This window comes from Bactrocera neohumeralis, chromosome 3 (assembly GCF_024586455.1).
Source record: "Bactrocera neohumeralis isolate Rockhampton chromosome 3, APGP_CSIRO_Bneo_wtdbg2-racon-allhic-juicebox.fasta_v2, whole genome shotgun sequence".
NCBI lineage: Eukaryota > Metazoa > Arthropoda > Insecta > Diptera > Tephritidae > Bactrocera > Bactrocera neohumeralis.
Window position 1 is genome coordinate 17,998,064 of NC_065920.1, and position 18,041 is coordinate 18,016,104.

Here is an 18,041-nt window from a genome sequence, read left to right on the forward strand (position 1 = left end):
AAGACACAGTAGTCGGCAGTTGAAAAATGTAATTGTGAATATTCTTGATTGGATATCTATAAGAAGAAAAATAAATATATTTATAGATGGTCTTGCTACTAGAATGAAACACTGTTTTGTTAAAATACTTAAACATATATGGGAGGTGTCTGACTACTCCATTCGGACGACATGACCTAGCCAGCGCAGTCACTATCTCTTAATTCGCTGAACTATAAATACAACTCATCGTTTCATCGACTGCGGTACTCGCCGTTGCTAATGCGCAAAGGACCATAAATCTTCCGCAGAACCTTTCTCTCGAAAACTTGTAACGACTCAACAGATCATCACCCATGCTTCTGCACCATATAGCTGGACGGCGATGAAAAGAGTAGAGTTTGTTCTTCGTTCGTTGAGAGAGGACTTTACTTTTCAATTGTCTACTTAGCCCGAAGTAGCACCTGTTGGCAAGAATTATCTTGCGTTGGATTTTCAGGCCGACGTTGTTGGTGTGAATGTTGACTCCAAGATCAATGAAATTACCTGCCTTGACTTCGTTCACTACCAGACTCATTAGCTTCGCTTCCTTACCCAGCTTGGAGAAAGCAGAAACTAATGGCGTTTGTTGAGGCCACTGATATTAATATCATGGGGGTACGCCAGGAGCTCTACACCCTTATAAAAGACACTCTATTTAGTTCTGTTCGAATTATTATTAAATTCAGGCATAGCGGCTTTGTGCTAAATTTCGTACTGTCAAAAGCAGCTTTGAAATCGACAAGCACGTGCATGGTGAATATCTGGACAGTTGTTGATTTTCCAGGACTAAAGCCACACTGATAAGCTCCAATCAATTTGTTGACAGTGGGTTTTAATCCTTCACACAGTACACTCGATAGAACCTTATACACGATGTTGAGGAGGCTTATCACACTAAAGTTGGAGCAAATTGTAAGACCTCACTTTTTGTGGATTGAGTACGGCGCACTTAAACTCCAATCGTCGTACAAAGAATCATGATCAGGCAATGATTTCACTACCCTAAAGCAGATTGAAGAAGTGTTCCCTTCATATTTTCAATATACTCTAGGTATCAGTCTCTAGAACACCTCTGGGGGCTCCACAAGTGTATGCGTCGGTCTCGAAACCTTCTGTTAGTCGCCGCATCTTTTCGTAGATATTTCGAGCATTACTCCTGTCGACCAGGTTGTCAAGCTATTCGTACTCACGTATTTCAGCATCTCTCCTTTTTTGTTTGCAAATGCGTCTCGCATCGAAATACCGTCCCAAAATTCCCTTATACCGCGTTGCTTATGAGTGCTACTCGACGTCGAACCTTCCTTGTGTTTGTTGACGTGCGGTTTTTGCTATATACGAGGAGAGGCGGGTGCGTATCTTGGCTGCCACAAAATAGTGGTCCGATTCGATGTCATTACCTCGAAGCATACGCACGACTAAAACATTGAAAACGTGTCTTCCGTCTATCACAACATGATCGATCTTGTTGGTGGTTTTGATAGTCAGGTAGCTTGATGACTTTTCCTATGCTGGAATCTAGTACTACAGATAACCAAATTTCGTGCCCCGGCGAAGTCGATCAACCTCAACCCATTTGAGGATGGAGCGAAACATTCACACATATCATTTAGATATCTTCTGACCGATAACGCTTTTGCCTTTAACTCTCTCTAGTATTAAAACTATCTATTGCAAAGTCAAAACATCTGATAATTCAAAATGTGTTTCTATGAGTAGTAGCCGTGGTTCAGTCCGAGTTTGGTCATTTTGAACTATTCTAAATGAACATAGACAATTCACATATGTATAAGTAATACAACTTGGATCATAGATAAATATAGACCGATTTTGATCATTTTCAAACTGTACTATGTTAGTGGTTAGTAAGAATATATATGTAGGTGCAATGTGACACTAGATTTTACTGAGGTAACTCTAATATTTTATGATATATTCCAAATGAATTTACAGGTATGAAACCCGAGTTTATTCAATTGGAAGTATTGAAGAGGTTATTTTAAAATTATATCTGTATGTCCATACGTATAGTATATTTCTCTTTCATTAGTTTATCTTACCTTATATTGCATTGCAAAGAATTAAAGATAAGCGACGATAAAATGAAGATTATAATTTGTCGTATAGGCTTTACTCTGTATTTAAAGGCCTTTAAAATTTTTTTGATAGTATCAGATAACCACTACAATCTCACGGAAATTTTCATACACCTCCTTTTGCCAAAATTTTTGTTTATGACTCCAAACTATTGGATTTTTTCGAGCAACCAGTGTTTTTATTGTCCCAATTAAAAGAGTTAATAAATATGTATATACTATGTGATATGTATATCACTTTCATTATCTTTTTGCAATAAATTCAAATATTTGGCCAGCCAGGAATATGGCTTTGTGATATGGAACCTTAGTTGCTAAATCTAATCTGATAAGGTAGAGTCTGTTCAAAAACAATTCTCACTTTTCGAGTTAGCGCATTTTCGTTGGAATTCTAAGTTAGGTCTTCCTCTATACATTAAAACATTATTATTTGCGACTGATGACAATTATGTTCTTCTATGAAGACCTTCACAGTTGACGAAGTTGAAACTGTATTTTAACCTAATTTTATACGAAACTTTCGAACCGCGGCCGCCCCGCTTTCCTTATTGTTGAAATAGTTTTCAATATGGAAGAGACGTTGTTCTATCGTATAACACTCTATTTTTACTAAGCCTAAACTGTCGGTTTGCTTTTTGTTTTAAGGTACATGGCATGTTTAAATTTTGCATTAATTTTAAGCCACCCTGTATTTAATTCCACTGTTTCTCGGTAGTAGAGATTTTAAGCTCCGAGAAATGTGCTCTCATACAGCAAACATAATTTCATTAAATAGACTTCTAATACCACACTTCCTTTCAGACTTTTTATTCTACTATATTCTTATATGTCTGAAAATTACTTCAATTATCCAACAAGTATTTAGTAGATATTATATTCAAATTGAAGCCTTTTAATACGAAGGAAATGGAAATGTAGTAAAGGTCGCAACTGCGGACGCTAGATTAATCAAACGCATCATAACTGCTGATGAGACGTGAGTTTATGAATATGACGTCGTAACTGTCTAACAATGTAGGGAGTGCCGCTCCAAAAATGAGTCGAAACCGGAAAACCAAAATTGGCTATATGGAGAATTGGATTAAGTCTTGACATGCTTGTATTAAATTTGTATTAAAATACGTGAAACGTGTCTTTGAAAATTTTTCGAAATAAGATAACTTTTTCCAACGCTAAAAATACCTCTATAACCTCCGCGGCTTTTATGCCAACATACCTGTTAAAAAATAACAGCCTAAGGTCAAGATAGAAAAGTGTGATTGTAGGGCGGAGTTAAAATGACTATTTTCATTTCAATAACTGCAAAGACTGATATCAAAAGCAGGCATTTTTTTTTGCGAATTACGAAAAAAAAAAACAAAACAGTACGTAGTACATAAGATTTATTAAACATATATCTATAAAGTTTATATAATCTGTACTTTTTAGTATTTCTCCGTAGCACTCGGGTGTTTGGACTTATTCGAAAGGTCAGATGATATTCGCTCAGATTTACCTCGGGATAAAGTAGGGCTTGCATTAGGTGTAGCATTGAAACATTCTTTCGGTAAAAATCTGTATCGAAAAAATTAAATATTAATTAAACTAAATAACCAATTTTGGAACAAAACACCGTCCCCCAACCCATCGAACTTTCTTTCATCCAGCACTAAAACTTTTGAATAGGAATGGCTCTTACCTATGGATTACAGGTGATATTACAACTGCGTCTAACGTTTTCAAGTCCCTTGGTCCGCAGAGAAATGATGTGACAGTGCCAACTAGCAATGTTGATAAAACACCAATCACAGGTATCCAATGATACGATAAACGATATAAAGGAAATACGTCCGAGTCATCAACATAACCGGGTACCGTTATTGTGGAATTAGCGGGACACTCCGATACGAAAACTTCCAACTTATGCGAACCAAGTTGACCGCTTGCTATTGCTGCTTGTGTGCCAAAAGACACCCAACCAGACATAATTACGCCTGCAGCAGCGCCAGCTAAAGCACCTTTCTTTGTGCTCCATGGTACCAACATGCCGAGTGTGAATACACCACACGTGGTACTGCATTCAATGGCCACCAGCGAAGTCAGCACACTCAAAATGCCATCTAACTTTTCGAGTACAAAAATTAACGCAACCGAAATTACACCATGGATAACTATTACGAAGTTGACAAGTATTTTTGAAGCACGTTCGCTCAATTTAATCCCAAAACTGCCACGTACAATATCCTCAAAGATCACCAAAGCAGTACAATTAAATCCTAACGATAAAGAACTTAATCCTGCGCCAAAGACGCCAGCTATAAAGATACCCGGTATGCCTTGTAGATGACCGACAGTTTGCATTACATAGATCGGTAATAACTGATCGGAATTCTGTAAAAAAGATGTAAATTAACTACTATCGAGTACCACATATAACTGTTAGGTAATATGATATTTACCGAAATGAGTCCAATGCTTAATGGATCACAGTTTCTATAGTAATCAAATATCAATAAACCGGCAAAACAACAAAACGAAATGAATATTATAGCACTGATCGCAAAGATGGCCATCGATTGCTGTGCTTTCTTCAAAGTCGGCAGGGACATGTAACGTTGAACCATAGCCTGACTTACACTATTATAGCTGGTCCAATAGAAAAAGCCACCACTCAATACAGCCCAAAATGACTGTCTCTCATATAATGATGGGGTTATACTGTAATAGAAGGATGATAGGAAGGATAGTCAGTTATATAATTGTAGAAAGTATTATGTGAATTGAAGTAAACCCAATAGTGATGTCAAATGACATTAATGCAATGGAAACAAGACCGCAACGATTAAATCATGTACTTGTAAGGAAAACTCTTTATTTGACAAGACATCTTTACGAATTTGAAATACTTATAATATTGACCAAGACAGCGCTACCAAATAATCTCCGAAAGAACAGTTCAGATCGGATCGTTCTAGCTTATAGCTGCCATACACACTGAACGATCAGAATTAAGTTCTTAGGAGGAATTTTGTATTTGAAAAAGCTATTTAAGTTTCGGTGAAAGTTAATGTTTTTTTCGTTTTTTATTTCAATGATTATTTGGACTTACTTAGCAAAAATGATGCGTCCGCCTTCAGCAGCGTGCTGAAATACTGGTCCAAATCCACCTGCATATATCACTCCAAGTATGACGATAACTATTATCCCAATAAACATAACAAATGTTTGCCATATATCAGTTTGAACCACAGCCTTAATACCTCCCTAAAAATTACGTTCAGATATTTATCATACTCGTTTTGGCAAAAATGATAATTTTAAAGAAACAGGAAGGTCGATTTCGCTATATATTGGATAGTCGAAAAAGTCTTTTCGTATTTCTTTTTGCCATTTTTCCGCTAGAGACATTATTCCATCAGTGTAAATCGAAATTTCCAAAACGGAACCGAGCAAACCATTGTTGTGTTATACGTACTGATACAGCATCGTCTTCGTAAACTTTACAAATTTCATTGGTGGCTTGCGTGGCACTCTTCCCTTTTTTATATAAAAATTTCAAAAATAGCTAATTTCTTCATTATTTTCACTAATTTTTGAACAGCTGTCACTTTTTTCAACTTCCCAGAATTTATTACGACTGCAACATCCATTGAAAATACGAAAAAACTTTTTCGACTACCAATATATAGTACTATCTACAAGTACTAGTAAAACTTTAATTAATGATATAAATATTCTGTTCCGCCCGAATTAATTAGTTTTTTTACCATCTGTAAGTATTACTATAGTTATATGAAGGGATATTACCAATATTGTGTAGATCACGACAATAAAACTGACGACACTGCTAGTTATGTAAACATTAATTCCAGTGACTAAGGAAGAACAGTGCAAAATATATTATTCAAACTTTAAACGATTTTAGGCTGAATAAGTTTCATCTTACCTTGATTAAATGCTAATGCTGGCACATATACAACTATTGGCATGTAAACTGTCTAAAGAGAAGAGTATAAATAATGATTGTAACCTTTCTTTGTCTTAACGAATTATTTCTTCCTTTATACCTACCATTTTCACAATAAACAAAACAGCAGCAATAGTACGAACGCTCGCACCGAAACGAGTTTCCAAATACTAAAAATAAACAGGAAACATTTAAACTAAATTTTCGAAAATGACTAGTGAACTTAAAATAAAGTCCTGTCTGTGACAAATGGCAGTACTTGATAGGTTTATTATGATCTCACTCTCGATCCAAAACTAAAATCATTACCTTAAATACAAAAATATTTAATTAATATCCGTATAATACAACAAAAAGAAATTTCTCACCTCATAAGAAGAACTGACTCTTAATGCGCAAAAAACCGGCATATAGACTTTTGACACCACTATTGCCATGAAAAGTATCGATATAATGATTAACCAATATTGAGTTCCATAATTGTAGACTTCCGATGGTGTGCCCAGCATAGCTCCGCCAGAAATAAAGCTATTTCATAGAGATAAATCATATTTGTATTTCATTACATTCTTAAGAAAGCTCACCTATGCAGTGATGAGACCATATATTTATTAATTTACGGTGGTCACCTAAAAGCTTTTATACTTTTCTATCAAACCTCATAAAATAATGGCATACTAACCTAGCAACAAGGCTCATTGCCACTGGAAATAATTTCATTTGTCTGGATCCCAGCATATATTCACTCATTCCTTTAGAACCAAAGTCCGGTACGTTATGGTCCTTTGGTTCCCCATCATTGCTTGGCTTAACCGGTTTCTTCCTAAATCAATTTAATGTATACTTTTTATTTATATATTATTGATTTTTATCTAATTTACCTTATGTAGCCGAAATAGACACCGATTCCCGTAGAGAACAACAATAGCGCTCCAAAGACACAGTAGTCGGGAATTGAAAAAAGTAATTGTGAATATTCTTGATTGGTTATCTATAAGAAGTAAAATAAATATTTTTATACATGGTCTTGGTAGAAATTACGTGTTAAATGTTAAACTAACTAAAATCAGTAGGCTCATGTTATAATTACTAAAGAAAAATTTGGTTTAAAATCACCAATTTATGGTGCCAAATTGCATTATGCCGAGCGAAACATTCTTCTTCGGCGTAGAAACCACTTTTGCGGTTATGACCAAGTTTACAACAACACCGGGGATGATGAGTGACATGTAGAGTTTGGTGTTTGTTCGTCCTACTCAGTCCAAAGTAGCACCTATTGGCAATAGTGATTTCAAGGCTGATATAATGGTTGGTGGTAATGCTGGTCTCAAGATAGACGAAATTATCTACAACTTCGAAGTTAAGACTGGTAACAATGACGTGGGAGCCAAGTCGCGAATGCGACGACTATTTGTTTGATGACTGGATATATTTAGTCTTGCCTTCGTTCACTACCAGACCCATTTGCCATTTACTTCACTTCGTTATCCAGTCTGGAGAAAGCAGAACTAACGGTTACCAGTATCATGTTTGGTATTGCTGAACGTCAGTTTACACAGCCGTATTAGTTTTTCGGGCATACCAAATTCAGACAAAACAGCTCTTTTTCTGTCAAAAGCAGCTTTGAAATCGACGAGGAGGTGGTGTGTGTCGATTCTCTTCTCACGGGTCTTTTCCAAGATTTGGCGCATTGTGAATTTCTGGTCGTTTGTTAAATTTCCAGGTTTAAAGTCACACTAATAAAGTCCAATCACATTGTTGACCTTGGTGTTTAATCCTTCTCACAGCGCACTCGATAGATCCTTATATGCGATGTTGAAGAGACTTATCCCATCCAGTTGACGCAGATTGTGGGGTTTCCATTTTTTTGGGGGATTGAGCAGATGAGCAAAGCACGCTTATCAGTTCTTCGCCACCGTATTTGAAAGCTTGGCTTTCAATGCATCGGCTTCCGCCGCTTTGTTGTTCTTCAGACGGGTAATTGCTATTCGAACTTCCCCATGGTCGGGCAATAGAGCGTCCGCTCCATCGTCATTGATTGGGGAATCGGGTTCATCATCTCCTGGCTTAAGCTTTTATCGCCATTAATAATTTTAGTATGCTCTGGGCATCAGTCTCTAGATCACCTTTGGGGGTTCTACAAGTGTATGCTCCGGTCTTGAAACCTTCTGTTAGTCGCCATATATTTTCGTAGAATTTTGGAGCATTACTTCTGTCGGCCAGCTTGTCAAGCACTTCAGACTCACGCATTTCGGCCTCTCTCCTTGTTTGTCTGCAAATGCATTTCGCTTCCCTCTTCAACTCTCGGTATCTATATCATCCTGCACGTGTTGTGATCGACTGTAACGCTGCGAGGTAGGGAGTCTGTTTTCTCTCCACTGCGACACGACATTTCTCATCGTGCCACCTGCTACTTTGCCTTTTCGGTCTGCAACATTATAGTGGTCCGAGTCGATGTTAGGACCTCGGAACGTACGCATGTCTAAAACACTGGAAATATGTCTTCCGTCTATCACGACATGATCGGTTAGGTTGGTGGTTTTTGATCCGGAGACAGCCAGGTAGCTTGATAATTTTTCTTAAACTGGAATCTAGGACCTCATATAACCATATTTTCGTCGAAGTCGATCAGCCTCAATCGATTATTTAGATATCTTCTGATGCTGACTGATGGACCGATAACGCTTTTGCTTTAAACTCTCTCTAGTGTTAAAATTATCTATTGCAAAGTCAAGACATCTGATAATTCAAAATACGCTTCTATGAGTAGTAGCCGTGTTTCAGTCCGAGTTTATCCATTTTGAACTATTCCAAAAGAACAAAGACAATTCACATACAAGCGATAAAACGTGTATCGGTACAATGGAATCCCCCATATTCGGTGTGTGGAACATAGAGAAAACATAAACCGATTTTGACCATTTTCAAACTATACTAAGTAAGTGGTTAGAATATATAACTCGTGGCCATGCCAAGCTTACCACTCAAAATATTCAAGTGTTGTGCATATTGCTTCAAAATTTTGGGTGGTAAGGTTTCAAACCTGACTGACATGCAATGAAAAAAAGATATTTTTTATTTTTTTAATTTAATTTCATTTGCACTATAATTTAAATTAATATTTAATTTTTTTTTTTAAATTGAAACACGAAGTTTAGTCGGTGTATCAGTTTAAAAGCAATAAAATCCGCCGCTTTTGTATAAACACAGAAGAGCTAATTTGCGTTTTACTCATTAAACGTAATAAATTAAAAACTATAATTATAATTAAATAATTTAATTTAGTTTACTTCTGCTTACTAAAACACAAAAAAGCCAAACTGAAAAAAATCCCGAATGAACGAAAAAGACCGAAAGAAAATTTAAGAAAGTATAGTGGTAAGGTTTGCGTGACCACGAGTGTAGATATATTTCTCTTTTATTAGTTTATCTTACCTTATATTGCATTGTAAAGAATTAACGATAAGCGACGATAAAAAGAAGATTGTATTTAGTCGTGTATGCTTTATTGCTAGGCCTTTAAAACTATTTTGGTAATATCAGATAACGGTCGCAATGTTCAAAATTTTTTCCAAGCTATTGCAATTTATGAGCGAACAGTTTTTTTTGTAAAATTTGTCTACTCAACCAGTGCCTTTAAACAATTTTATTGCCACAATTAAAAGAGCTAATAAATATGTACATATGTATATGGTATATGTGATATGACAATGTAGTTGATATCCACTTTGAAAGATGAAAAATGCTCACTAAATCTGGTTTAAATATTATTTATCACTTTCATTATCTTTTTGCAATTAAATAATTCAAATTTTTTGGCCAGTCAGGACATCATTCTCGACACTTTTATAATTTTTTAAATTGTTTTTCTTTAGACAAACATAATTTTCTGTTTGAATTTATGTATGTATATAAAAAAAATAAATTGAATTTTTTTTTCAAAAACCTAATATATAGTATAAATAAAGATAATAAAATTAATAAACTTTATTCTTAATAATATCGCAAAATTAGATTTCTGATGTAATTTTTTTTCTTGTTATGTAAGGGACTTTTGTAAAAATTCACTGATTGTGATTGTGCTCCATTTCGTGGGTTTCTGACCTTTTACAGGATTATTTTTCCAAAACAGGACTTTTTAGAAATATATTTATGATTTTTACCATTGTGTGCTCAAAAGTATATCGTTTTTATTTCTCTACAATTAGTTTTTAATACTTTATATTCTTCTCAGGTTTTTAAACATTCAACTGGCACACTAAAAAAATAGTTTAGTCAGTTTGCTGTTATAATAAGATAGTATAGCGACCGAAAACTAATTCGTTTTATACATATCAAAAGAATGCTTCCACACAAATCAGATATCAAAAATATACTAAGCTCATAATAAGAAGAAAGCCACTGAGATACTATTAAGTAGTTAGTGCCATTATCGCATATAAACTAGGTAGTGTACTTAGTGTTGCCATAAATACTGTTACAAATCTTACAATACATACAGCGAGAACATATTGACAGAAAAAAAGTGCCGTTATTATACTCTCGCAACATGTTATTATAGAGTATTATGCTTTTGGTCAACTTACGGTTGTTTGTAATGACTAAAATTAAATGAGATAGATACTTATATAAATGATCTTGATAATTATTTATATACATAAGTATATGTATTATATTTATGTATAGTCTTATTGTGCACATCTTCCAGACCACTTTTACCATATTTACTCAGAACAAATCCTTTCGACACAACAAATCGCAAATTTTTACAGTCTGTTGATAACACACCCTGTCTTCCATATAAGGCTTAACTACTAAAAGTGACTTCCTACGTACGTTAGAAGCATTAACTTTCGCAGCCAAGATGCATCGGAAATATTTGATAGGAGTCCGTTTCAAAATTGTACAAAGAGCGTGGCACCGCCCACAATTAGGTGAAAACTCATAACTCGGTACCAACTGAACCGAATTCAAGCAAATTAGATCATATTACTCTAACGTTCTTACATTAAAATGCAAAAATCAGATAAAAACGCCTACTTCCTTTATAACAAAATTCGAATTCCAGTATACAAACCAAAAACCAATCAATAGCTTTATCGGAATAAAAGTTTGCACGAATAGTCTTTGAGGTGTATTACCTTATGAAAAAAATTATCCGAATCGGACCAAACCTATTCAACTCCGCAGATACCGAATATGTTTCAAAAAGTACAGAGTTTTATGTATATATGTATATAAAGTTTATTTAATCTATGTACATATGTATATATTTTAGTATTTCTCCGTAGCACTCCTCGTGTGTTTGGACTTATTCGAAAGGTCAGATAATATTCGCTCAGATTTACCTCGGGATAAAATAGGGCTTGCATTGGGTGTAGCATTGAAGCATTCCTTCGGTAAAAATCTGTATCGAAAAAAAAGAAATATTAATATAAACTAAATAACAAATTTTGCAAAGAAAAATTGTCCCCCACCCATCGGACCTTCTTTCATCCAAAACTAAAACTTTCGAACTCGCGTGTATAAGAATAGTTCTTACCTATGGATTACAGGTGAAATTACAACTGCGTCCAACGTTTTCAAGTCCTTTGCACCGCAAAGAAAAGATGTGACAGTGCCAACCAACAATGTTGATAAAACACCAATCACAGGTATCCAATGATACGATAAACGATATAAAGGAAATACGTCCGACTCATCAACATAACCGGGTTCAGTTATTGTTGAATTAGCAGGACACTCCGATACGAAAACTTCCAACTTATGCGAACCAAGTTGACCGCTTGCCATTGCTGCTTGTGTGCCAAAAGACACCCAACCAGACATAATTGCGCCTGCAGCAGCGCCGGCCAAAGCACCTTTCGTTGTGCTCCATGGTACCAACATCCCGAGTGTGAATATACCACAACTGGTGCCAGTTTCAATGGCAACCAGCGAAGACACTACACTCAAAATGCCACTTAACTTTTCGAGTACAAAAATTAATGCAACCGCAATTATACCCTGAATAATTATTGTGAATTTGACAAGAATCGTTGAAGCGCGTTCGCTTAGCTTCACTTTAAAACTAGCACGCGCAATATCCTGAAGGATCACCAAAGCAGCACAATTAAATCCCATTGATAAAGAACTTAAGCCTGCGCCAAAGACGCCAGCTATAAAGAGACCCGGTATGCCTTGCAGATGACCAACCGTATGCATTACATAGATCGGTAGTAATTGATCGTTATTCTGTAAGAAAATTAACTAATTCGATTGAGTACCATATAAATGGTAATGTAATATTTACCGAGATAAGTCCAGCGCTTAGTGGATCACAGTTTCGATAGTAATCAAATATCAATAAACCGGCAAAACAGCAAAACGAAATGAATATTATAGCACTGATCGCAAAAATCGTCATCGATTGCTGTGCTTTTTTCAATGTCGGCAGGGACATGTAGCGTTGAACCATCGTCTGGTTTACACTATTAATACTGGTCCAATAGAAAAAGCCACCAATCAATACAGCCCACAATGACTGTCTCTCATATAAAGATGGGTTTATACTGTAATAGAGAAATGTTACGTAGACTAGGAATTTATATAATTGTAGAATGATGTGAAAAGAAAGAAATCGTCATAGTGGTATTGCTGCAGTGGGATATGAACGCATTTATTTTTCATTCAACGATTATTTAGACTTACTTAGCAAATATGATGCGCCCACCTTCAGCAGCGTGCTGAAATACTGGTCCAAATCCACCTGCATATATTGTTCCAAGTAGGACGACAACTATAAGCCCAATAAACATAACCAATGTTTGCCATGCATCTGTATGGATCACAGCCTTAATACCACCCTAAAATTTATGTTTAGATAGTTAATTCATCCATATTCGTTAAGCCTAAAATGGTGGTTTTAAGGAGACAGGTAGACCGATTTACCCAATATTGAAAAAGGAACTAACTAGTACTAATTACAGTTATTAAATATTATTATTTGTTTCTGAAAATAATTGTAGATTCGTCACAATTCTCTGAAGTAGTACTGATCTCTTTCCTTTTGACTCTGTTAGTGTATAGTTTTGATTTTTTTAGTATAATCTTCTTCTTTCGATTGGCAACTCAACAAGAAAGGCGTTAATACTAAGTCGATAAGAAGGTCCATTTAATTACTATAATGTCCGCATGCGAGTGTCTCTTATTTAGTATATCTTTATATTAACCTCTTATATACTATATGTCTATATATTACCAATATTGTGTAGATCACTACAATTAAGCTGATGAAGCTACTAGTGATGTATACATTTATTCCAGTGACTACGGAGATAATATAAAAATATATTAATCAAACTTTTCATGTTGTCTTGATAAAATATAGCATTTTACTTTCATCTTACCTTGATTAAACGCTAATGAGGGCACATATAAAACTATTGGCAAGTACAACATCTGAAGCGAATGGTATAAATAATGATTTCAACATTTCGTGATCTAAACGAAGTATTTCTTTATACCTACCAAGTTAAAAGTAAACAGAACCGCGGCAATAGTCCGAACACTGCCGCCGAAACGAATTTCCAAATACTAAAAGTAAACGCAAATTTTTTGTTTGTAAATTTGAAGAGATGAGAGTAAATTTTTGAAAAGAGCTCGGCAACCTAAAATCAGGAAAATTTCTTTACATAATGAAGCAACCTTATATTTATGTATTATAAAAATATCCATGCTGTAAATCCTGGTTAAATTAGCTTTATACCATTGACAGAGGGCAGCGATTAATTCAGGAGTTACTGAAGATAAGTGCTTTGCTAACTCCCATTAATCCTCAAAATTTTAGAGAGTTAGCTGCATTTTCGTGGGCAACATTGTTAAAAGTGCCCAATTTTAATATATTGTGAATGAAAAACAAGCAATACAGACAGCTGTTTTCAAATTTTCAATAATAAAACAAGAAGTTTTATGTTATGATGCAGTTTGTAGAATAACGTGTTGATATGTTTTTGTAATAAAAAACGGTTTTGTAAAATTTGGTCGGCTAACAACCGCAATGTTTATCCTCTATCCATTTTCATTGAAAATATTATAAAAATGACAATCAGCTGTTTACGAGAGTTTCAAACTCGCATAGCTGCCATCTGTCACCTACAAATTTGGATCTGATTAAGTAAGCACTTAATCCGGCTTAAAACTGCCGTCTGTTAGGGCTATTACACAACATTTCAAGGATTGGTTCGACGAAGTTTTATTACGTGAAAATATATCTTTCCTTTCCAACCTAATAATCAAGTTTTGGTAGAATGATTTAAATATTTAAACTAAAGCATAATTTTAAGGATTTCCAAAATGTTTTCTGAAATTTCTAAATAAGGATGCAATTCTAAAATACTACCTTCTGCTTGAGAAAAAAATTATGCGGGGACAAACTTGATCATGATTTCTACGGAGTAAATCCTGCTTTTAGCACAATCCATCATATTCACGAATGTAACATTTTCCGTAAAATTAGGCTATTTGATTTCTCAGAAATTGTATACCTGGTATAATTTTGAAGAGGGTATACATTACACAAGAAGTAGATAAATGTACAAATTTATGATAAATTTTTGATAAGATTTTTTTTTGGCTATATTAGATTAATGTGTACATATGTATGAACAAAAATCTTTTGGGGAACTATAAAATGTTTATAACTGTAATCTGGTCATAATTATTTTGTAATCAGTCTTGTATACATACACACATACTTATATTATTTGAATGTGGATTTTTGTTGCCTAACAGTCGCCCCATTTTTACAATTCCTGCGAAATGGTATTTTAGTCCATCAAAAGAGGTCTTTTATTTGATGAAAAACTCTTAGTGTACGTACGCACCGTACCGGCCTAAAAATGCCTAAAAGAAACATATGTTTAAATCTAAAAGCTAAGAATACTTTTAAATATGAAAAGTTATTGATGATCTGACCCTCAGTCACAAATAAAATGATTAGTTTTAATAAAAAGCTATTTTATTAATATAATACAACAAAAAGAAAATACCCACCTCATAAGAAGAACTAACTTTTAACACGGAAAATACTGGCATATACACTTTTGACACCGTAATTGCCATCAAAATGATCGGTATAATGATGAACCAATATTGAGTTCCATAATTGTAGATTTCCGATGGTGTGCCCAGCATAGTTGCGCCAGAAATGTAGCTATTTTCATAGGAACAAATATTTTTTGTAAATCATTATGTTATTAAGGAAGCAAATCCTAGTATGAAGAAGCGAAGAGGCAATATAAGATTAATTTTTATGTCTAGTGCCCAAACCCACTTTACTTTCTTAGCAAACGTCATTAAATAATGGCATACTAACCTAGCAACAAGGCTCATTGCCACTGGAAATACTTTCATTTGTCTGGATCCCAGCATATATTCATTCATTCTTTTAGAACCAAAGTCGGGTACGTTATGATCGTTTGGTTCCTCATCGCGACTTGATTTAACCGGTTTCTTTCTGAATTAAGCAAGTTTAGTAAATATTTATTATTGATTTTCATTGTACGAGTATTTATTACCTTATGTAGCCAAAATAGATACCGATTCCTGTGGAGAACAACAAAAGCGCTCCAAAGACACAGTAGTCGGGAATTGAAAAATGAAATTGCGAATATTTTGCATAGTTGGAAGTCTGTAATAAGAAATGTAAATATTTCTATACATGACCTCAGTGAAAAAGTCATTATAATTAAATATGTGTTTAAAGTTAATCTGAGTAAATGAAATCAGTGTATGTATGATCTATGATCACTAGAGAAAACGTGAATCAAGATCACCAATTCCTGGTGCCAAATTTCATTGCGATATTTTTTTACGCTAACCGTTAGATCCTTTTGCCTTAAAACCCTCATTAATGTCAAAAATATGTTTTGTAAAGTCAAAACAGCTTATAATTCAAAATGTGGTTCTATGAGAAGTAGCCGTGGTTCAGTCCGAGTTTGATCGTATTTGACCATTAAATCATTCTTAATGAACGGTATGAGATCATTGTACCCTAAAACTTTTCTAAAAGTAAATTATTTTTGAAACATCTGTTTTCACCAAGTGTTGCGGAAATAAACCACCATTACGGAACCCCTCCTTTTCGATGTGTGGAACATAGAGAAAATGCAGACCGATTTTAACTATTTTCAAGCTGAATCAAGTGACTATTAGGATTAGAGAGCAAAAACAAATTTTAATCTTCGAAATCTCTTGATTTTTTTTTCAAAATATTCTCCATTGAGGGCTATATTATATTGTATGCGTTTAAACCAATTGTCGAAGCACTTTTGGTACTCTGATTGAGGTATCTCCAAAACATGCCTTTTGAACGCATCAACCGCTTCAGGTGTCGAAAACGTTAACCTCTTAGTTTATTTTTTACGTACGAGAATAAAAAGAAGTTATTTATTGCTAAGTCAGGACTATATGAAGGATAACTTATTAAATCGATGTTTTGAGTGCTCAAAAATGCAGTTGCTTCAGTCTATATGTGAGAGCTCGCATTGTCATGGTGATCCGTCTCGGGCGATTGACTTTCCAGATATATTGAAAGACAACTGGCAAAACAAAGGTCAAGTGCTAAACGGAATATACTGTTCTGCGTTGCTTTTGTAGTTTGGTTGTTTCAAAAAAAGCAGGTCACCATTCGCTTTGAATTGCTTCATGCGCGAACAATTCTACGACCTCGATTGAATACACCATACCATCGATTAACATTTTTACTTGATGGAGCTTCAATGTCAAAAATGGAATTAACTTCGCCGATACAGTCTTACTGAGTTAATCTGCGTTGCAAGTATAAAAAAATATTCGCGCAAAAATGTTTGAGATTTAATTCCATTTTTTGATCGAAATGAATATAAAAAGTTCCTGTAAACAACAAAAATAGCGCTCGTATGTCAAAACGTTCTGAGTATGTAGATCATCAAAAATTTCTAACTTTACAGTTTGTAACACTGCGGTTGTCAAATCCCGAAATATAAAGGCAAAGTAATATGTATAACACTAAGACTGTAATGAAAATTTGATAAAGTAATTCTAATGGTTTATCATATACTATACATATGCATATAAAAATACACCATTTTCTTCAATTGTATTTCTTATTTAACACAGCAATTAATGAAATGCTCAAATTAAAATTTATTTCGTTGATTACCATACGTCCTTGTATTCTAATATTTCTTACCCTGTTCTGCATTTTGAAGAATCAATAATAGCGACGATAAAAAGCTAGATTATATTTATTCATATATTCTCTGTATTTAAATTATTTTAGCACTATCAGACAACCGCTGCAATATCACTGAAATTTTCATACACTTCGCTTTGGCAAAATTTTAGCTAATAACTTCTTTTTTCTTTTCTTTTTTCTTATTAATTCTCTAACCAACTAGTTTGTTTAGCAAATTTATTGCACTAATTAAAATAGCTAATAAATAAATGTGATATATGACGAGAATATAGTATGTAGTATAGAGTGTCTAATACTTTGATGCTAATATTCTGTTTGATTAAAAAAAACTTTGATAAACAATGCTCACTAAATCTTGTTTAAATATTGATCAATGACAACTACGACAATATTCTTTTATCAATTGTTTCAAATTTATTGACAAGAGGACATCTTTCCCGAAAAAAATTTGGTTTTTTTTTTATAAAATTTCAAAATAAAGAAATCCTAATCTCGCAAAACCAAAAAAATTATATGAGCATAAAAAATAAAATTCAAAAATTATAATTTGAATATAATCGCAATCTTTGATAACAAATATGACACAATATTGCTTATTGTATTTATGGTCTTTATGGTATATGTCGACCGAAATAAATTAGTTTTATATACTTCCACACAAACCAGATACCAAAAATATACTAAGCTCATAATTGGAAGGAAGTCACTGAAGCAACTTTAAGTGTTTAGTGTGATATCATATCGCCTAAACTAGTTATTATGT

The 18,041-nt window shown here is 34.2% G+C and overlaps 2 protein-coding genes across 2 annotated transcripts; both read right to left on the minus strand.

Annotated features, from left to right (window-relative positions):
* Positions 1-3,479: 3,479 nt before the first annotated feature.
* Positions 3,480-9,680, minus strand: LOC126752467 (sodium-coupled monocarboxylate transporter 2-like). Its single transcript, XM_050463280.1, has 11 exons — positions 9,496-9,680; positions 6,942-7,051; positions 6,743-6,883; positions 6,429-6,588; positions 6,165-6,230; positions 6,040-6,091; positions 5,901-5,968; positions 5,203-5,357; positions 4,553-4,811; positions 3,793-4,484; positions 3,480-3,668 (listed from the first exon to the last, which is right to left on the minus strand). Exons 1-11 carry the CDS (start codon positions 9,505-9,507, stop codon positions 3,539-3,541), a joined length of 1,845 nt encoding a protein of 614 aa, XP_050319237.1. The 5' UTR covers positions 9,508-9,680; the 3' UTR covers positions 3,480-3,538.
* Positions 9,681-11,334: 1,654 nt separating this feature from the next.
* Positions 11,335-17,284, minus strand: LOC126752926 (sodium-coupled monocarboxylate transporter 2-like). The gene is made up of 11 exons (XM_050463970.1): positions 17,273-17,284; positions 15,618-15,730; positions 15,416-15,556; positions 15,094-15,253; positions 13,570-13,635; positions 13,449-13,500; positions 13,301-13,368; positions 12,751-12,905; positions 12,353-12,611; positions 11,603-12,294; positions 11,335-11,467 (listed from the first exon to the last, which is right to left on the minus strand). Exons 1-11 carry the CDS (start codon positions 17,282-17,284, stop codon positions 11,335-11,337), a joined length of 1,851 nt encoding a protein of 616 aa, XP_050319927.1.
* Between the last annotated feature and the right edge of the window lie 757 nt (positions 17,285-18,041).

Bases quoted from the DNA above. Each gene is read 5' to 3' on its own strand.
- LOC126752467 (XM_050463280.1), bottom strand. The intron at 5,969-6,039 runs GTAAGATGAAAC...GTTCTTCCTTAG, and splicing joins AGCATTAGCATTTAATCAAG to TCACTGGAATTAATGTTTAC. The intron at 4,812-5,202 runs GTAAGTCCAAAT...CTTCTATTACAG, and splicing joins GGACGCATCATTTTTGCTAA to TATAACCCCATCATTATATG.
- LOC126752926 (XM_050463970.1), bottom strand. The intron at 13,501-13,569 runs GTAGGTATAAAG...CATTCGCTTCAG, and splicing joins TTCTGTTTACTTTTAACTTG to ATGTTGTACTTGCCAATAGT. The intron at 11,468-11,602 runs GTAAGAACTATT...TTTTCGATACAG, and splicing joins ATTTCACCTGTAATCCATAG to ATTTTTACCGAAGGAATGCT.